Consider the following 10,178-nt stretch of genomic DNA (forward strand, 5'->3'; position numbering starts at 1 on the left):
AGCTTGCACTGCTTATGCATAGAGTTTTCTGTGAAGAGATTTTATTGAGCGGAGAGCTCGCATCGGTATTATTGTGAATAACAGTAGACCTAGCGATATTCATGATACGAAGATATGGATTATTTAATATTAAAATATTAGTAATAATACGTATACGCAAGTTCGAAAAAAACACGACAATATGAATATATGGATTATTTAATATCAAAATATTAGCAATAATACGTATACTCAAGTGCGAAACATTGCAACACACTTATGCGGAGAGCTTTCTAACCTTTAATCGATTAACTAGCGGTAGAGACATGAACTATATTGCATTGTAACGATTCCCCTTATGATATTTGTGGCGTGTTATTTTTTTAAATTATCTTATGGTCACTATGTTTGTGTAAATAATAGCTCTTTGTTATATTGTATTTTATTTTTTATTATAATGTAATTCTCATACGAAGATTTTTTTGTAATTAAAAAATATATATTATTCTTAAAAAAAAGTTAACAATGTTGATGTATATAATTTTTAAATCATTTTAAAACGTGGATTATAATATATTTATATTTTTTATAATAAATAAATATTCGTATTTTTATAATAAATATATAATATTTATAATTTGATATTAAATACTTCATTATCTCTAATATTAGTTAGAGTATATTTGTTCTTTATACTAAATCAATAAACAATATTTATAAATAAGAGAAAGGTTTTATGATTTTTTTGTATTTTCAATTAAATGTAAAACTCTTAAATTTTGAAAATAAAATGTATTTGTAAACCATATTTATAAATAAGAGGAAGGTTTTGTGATTTTTTTTTGTATTTTCAAATAAATATAAAACTCTTAAATTTTGAAAAGAAAATGTATTTGATTTAATTACATTAGGTTGGAAATATGCCATTCGTATGAAAAGATATTAGATGTTGGTAATGATTTAATGAAGTATTTATTTCTTTATAAGTGGGTTAATAATGTTACAAGTTGGGAAAATATTATTCTTTTAAAAATATTTACAATTTTCAAATTAAAAAGTGTAAATGATTGTTTTTTGTAACAGGGACGGTTATGTTGATATATTAATTTTTGGCTGGAAAGCCTTAATTCAGGTTACAATGAGGTGAACAGAGATCAGAATTCTCAGTTACCGGGCACCACATGACTTCCTTTCTAATAAGCCTACGACTTTTACTAGCTGTGATTCTTGTAGCTTTGTCTATTTTTCCTCAATTACAAATGCAAACAAACTGCTGTAATAAGAGGCAATAAAACATTTTGAACAGATGGTTAAGGGATGGAGTCCCAACCTTCGTCTCCGTCTCTTAGAAGGACTCCAGGAGGGAGGAGAACAGCTTTGTTGGCTTCAGCATCGACATCTTTATTGTTGTCTCTCTTTATATGAAGAAATTCCACATTCTGAAAGGTATTTGTCAGGAATCTGATTCTGCTCAGAAGTCTTGATAATCTTAAGTCTGTGGGAGAAGAATTGTCCACCATGGCCTTAATAATGGATTGGGAGTCTCCAAAAATAGTTGCTTCTTTGATGCCCAGAAAAAGGAGCAGCTTGAGGCCCTGGAGAAGAGCTAGAGCTTCGGCTTGGATGCTGGAATTAAACCCCACTCCCCAAGCATATCTGGCTTCGATTCTGCCATCTACGTTTTTAATAACACCCCCTACTCTGGAGCTGCTGGGGTTTCCTTTAGCAGCACCATCGAAGAATAGAGTTTCCCTTGCCTTCCTTTTGCAAAGATCCACGAGCTCTGTAGCATTGAGGCGTATTTGCCAATGCTTAAGGATATGAGGGGGACTGACTTTTTCAATGAATTGGAGGCCCAAAGCATCGCCCCAGACAGCGTCCTGATTGCTAAGGTCTGCTCTGTCTAGCTGATTGCCCAAGAATTCTTTCAAATGACATTTGATTTTTGTCCAGATTATCCTGAAATCACTCTTCTTGCCATTGAAGATCCTGTGGTTTCTTTCCAGCCATATGTGCCAGAAAATTATTTTAGGAATGGCGAGCCACGCTTGTTTGATGTGTAGGTTCTAAGGTGATCCACCTGGGTACATGCGCTTCCATATAGAGAACAATTCTGAGCAGTGAACAGGTGGGGCGAAGTCAATGTTTAAAGGCGTTAACACCTCTTTCCATAGATCGGCTGCAAAACTACAGGAGAGCATCATGTGGGCGGCGGTTTCTTCGTGGCCTTCACACAGCGAACAACGCGAGGGACCAATTACGCCTCTTTTACGGAGCCTGTCCTCAGTCAAGATCCTGTGATGACAGAGGAGCCAGCAAAAAATGTCAATCTTGGGAAACGTTGGCTGAGACCATACCCCTTGCCATGGCTTTGGATCTGGCGGCGCATACGGTTTCTAGGAGAGCTGATTATAACCTTTTGAAACTGTATAAGTACCCGGGACCGAGCCCCATCCCCTCGTGTCAGCTTTTCTGGTATTCAAAGGGGCTTTACCTTTTAAGTGAGTGAGGAGGGAGGCGTAATCATTGGATAAATGCGATGGCACCTCCAGATTTCTCCATCGCTGCCAGCTTCTGTTCTCCCACTGCGAGAGATCCCACAACGTTTTAACGCCTGCTCGATCCATCCATTCTTTTAACTGAGACAGGGAACTATCATCTGCAATGGGATCACTGCTCATAATACGGTCCTCCCAAATATTAATATGCTTTCCGTTGCTAGGTATCCAATGAACGTGCTGTTTGATTAAGGCTGAGGCTTTCTCGAACAACTTATGTATCATGGTACCAGTGGAGGAAATAGGGTTGTCTAGGCAGTGTACTCTTTGCCCACGGAAGTATTTTTTCCAGAGCGCAAGCTGAGCCCAGCCTGGGTTTGGGGCAATTATCCTCCATAATAGCTTTGCGCCCAATGCTATATTTTGATTGCTTATATTCTTAAAATGCAATCCGCCTTCCATTATGGGCAAGGAGATTGTATCCCAGCTTATTAATGGAATTCTCTTCTCATTAACCTTGCTGCCTTTCCAAAAGAAGTTTCTGATATATTCCTCCATTTTCCTTGTGATGCCAATGGGAGCCATCATCACTGCAGCCTGGTAAATGGGAAGGCTATTCAGAACAACCTTTATAAGCACTGTCTTGCCTGCTAAATTGAGCGAGTTGAAGCCCCATGAACGAATTTTAGATTTGAGCTTTTCCATCAGAGGCAGCCAATCTCTGCTGAGGGCTCTTTTTTGGAAGACCGGGAGGCCCAAATACTTGAAGGATGACCAAGTGAAAGAAGCTGCAAAATCAAAACAGTTAGATATGGCTTGGACCGATCTGATCGTTGCATTCCAACAGTAAATATGGCATTTGCCTTTGTTGAGGCTACTTCATGAGTCTTCGCAGTAGACATCCAACACTTCTTTGAATCTTATAGCCAAGGGCAAGGTGGCAGGACCCAACAAGAGAGTGTCATCCGCAAACAATGCATGATTTATGCTATTTACACCTCTTGCTATGTTTAGGCCCATTATTTCTTGGTCAGTCTGCTTTTTATTCAGGAGGAAGCTGAGGAAAGAGGCTTGGAGAACAAAGAGCAAGGGGGATAGGGGACACCCTTGCCTCAGCCGTCTAGAAGATTTGAAGAAGTCAGTGGCCCTCCCATTCACCAAGGGGGCGATCCATGGCTCACTGATGCATGCCTTGATCTAGCTGATGAATTTGGCCCCAAATCCAAACTTATGCAGAACATCAAACAAGAATCTGTGTCTCACACTGTCAAAGGTGCTCTCCAGATCTAATTTGACCACCATTCCTTTCTCTTTCCGGGTCAAGCTTGAGTGAATCGCCTCTTGGACCAGGATATAATTATCAACTATCTGTCTTCCTTCGATGAATCCTCCCTGATTCTCTGGGATAATGGAAGGAAGGATAGTTTTCAGCCTGTTGGCAATCACTTTTGTTATCAGTTTGTAGCTGATGTTACAAAGGGAGATGGGGCGGAACCTGGAGAAAGTATTGGCACCTTTTTCCTTAAGGATAAGGGCCAGGAAAGCTGAATTGGTACTGCCCCCTAACTTCTGACAAACTTGGGATTTCCGGATCATTCTACACAAGTATTTTTCCACAATCTGCCAACAATTCTGCAGGAATCTGGCAGTGAATCCATCTGGGCCCGGGGCCTTGTCCGGTTCCATGGCAAAAAGAGCGATTTTGATCTCTTCGTTGGTGACTTCTGCTTCCAAGGACTGATTCTTTCTAGCCGATATCAGAGTGGGCACCTCATTGAATAAGGAGGAAGTCTACCCCAGGGTCTCTTTCCCACTGTACAAATTTTTGAACTGAAGGAAGGCAACCTTTTTTATGCTTTGCAGATCTCTATGAGTGATATTCTCTACCTTAATTTCTGAGATGGAGTTGAAGTTTTTCCGTGCTTGAGCTTGCTTGTGGAAGAAGGCAGAGTTTCTATCTCCTGCCTTGAGCCAAAGCCTCCGAGATTTGACCCTCCAGTACTCTTCCTCGGCCGAGCTTGCTTTGAGAAGTTTTTGCTGAAGCTCTGCCTCCTTATCAAGGATTTCTTTTGTGATCACTTCCTTTTCCGATTTCAGGTGATGGTTCTCAAGGCATTCTTGAATCTTTTTCCTTTCCATTGCTGGGTTAGGAAGGGATTTTGCCCAGGTTTTCAAGGCTGCTTTCACTCTCCTAAGCTTTTCTTCCCAAATGAAGAAGGCTGAGTTGTTAACAAGATGCTTCCAAGTGTCTTTTATTAATTGCAGAAAGGACTGTTCCTTGACCCAAAGGGAACTGAATTTAAAAGGGATGGGGCCTTGATCCATGTGGGCCACCAGATCAAGTTTGATGGGTCTGTGATCAGAAACACTGCAAGGGAGAATATGCATTCTAGATTCTAAACCAAGAAGAAGAAAGGAACTTTGAACAAGAAATCTGTCTAACCTTGCAGCTATGTGTCCCGGGCCGAGCCTTCTATTGGTCCAAGTGTACTTGCCCGCCGAAGGCTTGATGTCGATCATATCCCAATCCTGGAGTAGATCCTCCACCCATTCGCGCACCGGATCCCTTACTATGCTTCCTCCACATTTTTCCGCTAGAGATAAAGTGAGGTTTAGATCTCCAGCAATGATGATATTTGATAAGTCTTCAGATTCTGCCAGTCCTCTGATGGAATCCCAGCAGATCTTTTTCTCTCCTGCGCTGACTGGAACATACACATTAAAGAGGCAGAGGGTCTCCACTGAGTCTGCATGTTTCAGCTTAGTGTACAGCCAATGTGGGTTGGCGACCTGTTTAACCTTTGAGAATTTGTTTGCATTCCAGAGAGTGCCCAGGCCTCCTGAGGCCCCCCTGGCTGAGACTGCTTGTCCTTCACTTCTTTTCCATAAGTTTTTTCCGATATGGAGGAAGACCTTATCCTCCATTTTGGTCTCCTGGATTAGGAGTATGTCGGGAGAGTCAGATCTTATCAGACTTTTGACGACTTCTTCTTTTCTTTTGCTTCCCATACCCCTACAATTCCAAGAGACGATCTTCATCACTTACTTTTGGAGTGGGGAGCTCCTTTAGAGCTCTGGAGCTGATTTTTGGTCATCTTTGAGGTTTTAGCCAACAGTTTCTCAAGGGTAGGCTGACTTCCTTGCAATTTTTCCTTGTAAGTCTCATGCTCCCTTTTTTCGTGGGCAGTTTTTCGGCCTCTCAGTGATCTTTTGGCCGAGGATTGCGAGCCTGCTATTTCACCTTCTTCTTCTGAGTCCTCCGAGCTTTGCACTTCCTCAGCCTCTTCTGAGGGTATCTCTTCCGTTTTGTCTGCATTGTTTTCGACTTGCTTTGGCTCCAGGGGGGGCTCTTTGTGAGGCGATCCTTCATTCTGTATCTCTATACCTTGAGTGTCCTCTGTTGCTGAGCTTAGCTGGATGTATTTGTTTCCTTGATCTTCCATGTGAGGAGTATAAAACCCAGGGCCTGTCTGGGGAGCCTTGGTATTATTGTTTCCATTTCTTGGGGCTTTGCTTTTGGATATTTTGACCTGCATCCATCCTTCCCCCTTGCTTTTCTCTACTTCACTGTTTTTTGGGCAGTCCCTAGCAAAATGGCCGTAGACCTGACACTTCCTGCACTTGAACGGAAGCTGTTCATAGTCCAGTTTTTGAACATGCGACCAGCTTCCAACCCTAATCTTTATTGCCTCAGGCAGACCGACCTCGAGGTCCACTTCGACGCAGATTCTAGCACAGTCAAATTGATCTCTGCTATTTGCGCGGTCAATGAATTTGCCTAGAGTATTTCCAATGTGTTTGAGGGATTCCCAGTTCCAGCAGTGCATTGGCAGATTGGGCAGACGAACCCACACAAGAACAGTTGAGGGGACGTCAACTGATGGATCAAAGTCGGGCGTCCACTTGTTGAGATATAGACCTTGAGGGCCCATGAAATAGGGACCATTGCGGAATATCAGCTCCTTATCTTCTTTTTCAGCAAACTCAAACAGGAAGAAACCCTTCCCCAGGAAATACGAGGTGACTCTATTTTTAATGAGCGGCGCCCAGTTCCTTGCTACCCAGCTCTCCGTGGTTTTGGGGGAGGGCCAGAGCCCGGTGAACTGCCCAACCAAGGCTCGCTCTGCTAATGAAAGGGCGACCTGGATCGGCTTCTCAGGGGGAAGCGAGATCTCAGGGATGTCATCCAGACGCTTTACAAATTTCGCGGCCTCGGTCGGTTTCTTCTTTGGAAGAGAGTTCAACAGATTGACAAAAGCCTCGACTTCAGAAGAAGGGGGTGAGGGAGACCCTGATGAGGCAGCCATAGCTCGATCTAATCGAGCTCACCTAGAACCTGCGATCATATCCCCCAGAGTCGCTCAGGAGGAGCCCCAGGAAAAAGGCCGATCCACCGATTTGAGAACTCGCAGAATCTCAGAGGAGGGTGGCCTTCCAAGATAGCCTCAGTGCCGAGACTGCTCGTCGGGATGAGATCCACCGGGCAGACCCGCGATGGATCAGGGGAGATCAGGCCTCGCAGGGATTGGAAAGGCCGAGGAGGGCCGAGGAGCAGCGTTCGGGCTAATCGCTCAGAGCTTCCAAAAAGTGTAAATGATTGTTAATAATTCATTTTTGGAAAAAGATTATAGAATAATGAAATAAATTTTTCAAAAATAAAATTGTGTGGTGGGTAAAATGATTGTGTCAAGAGACACTCTACAACTTAGTATAGGAGAGATGTTTAGATGTAATGTAAGAAAGTATATAAACATTTTTAAATGTTGGCTCAACATATTAAATTTATATTTAAGAGTTATGCAATCAAAACATATGTACTTTTAGTATACACATTGTATAAAACCTTTTTCACATTGAGGCTAACCTCCTATGCATAAACATAAATATAAACCCTGAGACGACTTAAACAAATTCTAGCTACCGTACATCCAACATGATATCCAATGATAGTCACGATGGACAACAATTATAATAAAACATGTAATATGATAATTAAGATTGTGAAGGTCAACACAACACAATAAGACTTAGTGCTCGGTTAACAATCGGTGAAACCAACACCAAGTAATACATATTTGGGATCTCACATCTTTATAAGCAATTTTGTGATTGATAGTTTTACATTTTATGCATACACAATTATTGACATTGTTGAAGATGTAATTTCTCATATTTTGAACTTTTTCAAAATCTGAAATCAATTTATTTTGACAAAAATAAGTGAAAATTCGAAATTGTACCTATACTCTATGTATACGCACATGTAGAAGCACTAAAACAATCAACAAAGTGCGTACAATGTATGTATAAATATAATATCTATTACACACCAGTAAGCCTGGAAAGAGCACATTAGTTACCAACCCCATTCTTCTGAATATAATTGACGAGAACTTTGTCCTCCCCATGAGTATGGGGAAAATATTCTATAAGTACAAGACATCTATAATTTGATGCTCACTGGAATGATAGAAATGATAATCTCCAATGTAAGAGGCAATGGTATGTATTAATCTCAAATTTCCTTGAGAGGTAAGAAGAGAAGCAAGAACCAGTTATATTAAATGACTTTTATTATAGCACAAAGCTTCAGTACATCAAGAAGAGAATTCATTAGCATAGAGCTTCAATAAATCAAGAAAAATAACTATAGGTTAAAAAAGGATTGAATCCAGTTGTTATGTAACCAGATCACAAAGGAAAAGAAAAGATAGATCAACAACTTGAAAATATGTCTCTTCGGGGTAACCTCCTTTTACATCACATAAATGATCAATTCTTGGATGATACAAATGAAAAGACCTCCTTGGTATATATAGGAGTCTAAAGGGTCACAATATAATCAGGGCCTACATAACAATAATAATACAAGGGCACAACAATAACAATAGTAGGCTTCTATGGGGCACAACAATAACAATATCGGGCCTAAACTAGTATTATAGGGACCTAACATGCCCCTCTCCTTCAAAAAATTGTTGTCCTCAACGCTTGAGTAGTTCTGGATGCTTCTGTACAAAAGACTCATCCTCCCATGTGGAACCTTTAGCAGATAAGTTCTTCCACTTAATTAGATACTCTAAAATTGATTGATTCCATAGTTGTTGGGTTTTTGTTTCCTTCCTTGTAAATTTCTGGCAATATTGTTTGAACTAGGAGTTTGTCACCTATAAGCTTCTTTAAGCATGAAACATGGAAAACTAGGTGTACTCAAGAAGATGCAGACAAATCCAATTTGTATGTCATAGTACTAATCTTTTGCAACACATTGTAAGGACCAAAGTACTTGGGTGATAATTTATTGTCTTTCTTAGCTTACTTGAGGGACATTTGTTTTTATTGTTGTAGCCATAAAAATACTTGATCGCCTACATCGATACTTCTTTCACTATGATGTTGATATGCCTGTTGTTTCATTCGATTTTGCGCCAGAGTTAGGTTATCCTTTAAGAGTTGGAGAACTTGTTGTTGATGCTCAATGTGATGTTCCACTACTTAAAACTTAGAATTTTCTCTTAGAGGTGATGTGACAGATGGTGGATGATATACATAAAGTGCCATAGATGGGGTCATTTTTGTTGCAGTATGGAAGGAAGTGTTATAGCACCATTTTACGAGAGGTGACCACTTGACCCATTGTGTTTGTTTATTAGATACAAAACAACAAATATATTTTTCTAAATATTTGTTCACTATCTAAGTCTGCCCGTCGGATTGAGGATGATAAGATGAGCTATGAGCTAATTGAGTACAATGACAAGAAAATAATTATGTCCAAAAATTTCCAATGAAAATTGGATCTATGTCACTTACAATATTTTTTAGGTTTCCATGTAACTTTTGAATTGTGTCCATAAATGCAGTAGCAACTATACTAGCTTTGAAAGGATGAGATAGTGCACAAAAGTGTGCATACTTGGTATACCATGATGACACTCTTTTCTTCGGACTTGGATAAACCTGTGACAAAATCCATTTAGATATCCTCCCAATGCTTACTTGGAATGACTAAAGTTTGTAACAGACCTGGGATACTCTAATTGTCTCAACTTTATTTTGTTGGCAAACCAAACATTCCACCACAAAATTCTAACTATTAGATTTAAGGCCATCCCAACAAAATTCCTTCTTGACCCTATGGTAAGTTTTTAAAAAACCCAAGTGTCCTACAAAAGGAAAGGAGTGCGATTCAAAAAGAATATTTTGTTTGAGTTGGGAGTTCTTACATAGATATAAGTGATCTTTGTACCATAATGAATCATTTTTCCATATAAATGTATCAAATGTATTGGGATCTTGCTGCAACTTTTGAATAAGTGTCCACATCTCTTCGTCATTCTTTCATTCATTTGTTGCTTAAGTTATCCAATCAGGTTGTATAATTGAAATGGCACATAACAATGATTCCATGTCCTAATCCCTTCATGAGAGTGCATCTGTAACAACATTTTGCATCCCTTTTTTGTTGATGATTTCAAAGTCATAACTCAACATCTTTGTGACCCATTTTTGCTGCTCTTTTGAAGAAGATATTTGTTCCAAAAAGTATTTAAGACTATCGCGATTTGTTTTTACCTTAAAGTGCCTTCCCATTAGGTAAGAGTGTCATTTCTTTAGGGCGTGTAGTATTGAAAACATTTCCTTATCATAAATAGGTTTTTGTAAATACTATCCCTTGATTGGACAACTTTCAAAAGCAAC

General features: G+C 39.8%; 2 protein-coding genes across 2 annotated transcripts; both read right to left on the reverse strand.

Annotated features, from left to right (window-relative positions):
- Nucleotides 1-1,289: 1,289 nt before the first annotated feature.
- Nucleotides 1,290-3,182, reverse strand: LOC149150659 (uncharacterized). The gene is made up of 2 exons (XM_089442889.1): nucleotides 2,396-3,182; nucleotides 1,290-1,903 (listed from the first exon to the last, which is right to left on the reverse strand). Exons 1-2 carry the CDS (start codon nucleotides 3,180-3,182, stop codon nucleotides 1,290-1,292), a joined length of 1,401 nt encoding a protein of 466 aa, XP_089299015.1.
- Nucleotides 3,183-4,268: 1,086 nt separating this feature from the next.
- On the reverse strand, nucleotides 4,269-5,402 carry LOC149150660 (uncharacterized). Its single transcript, XM_089442890.1, has one exon. The coding sequence runs from the start codon at nucleotides 5,400-5,402 to the stop codon at nucleotides 4,269-4,271; it is 1,134 nt and encodes a 377-aa protein (XP_089299016.1).
- Nucleotides 5,403-10,178: the final 4,776 nt, after the last annotated feature.

The sequence above is a fragment of the Pinus tabuliformis genome, chromosome 9 (assembly GCF_031772625.1).
Source record: "Pinus tabuliformis cultivar Carrire ecotype Pingquan chromosome 9, CPIR1, whole genome shotgun sequence".
NCBI classification, from domain to species: Eukaryota; Viridiplantae; Streptophyta; class Pinopsida; order Pinales; family Pinaceae; genus Pinus; species Pinus tabuliformis.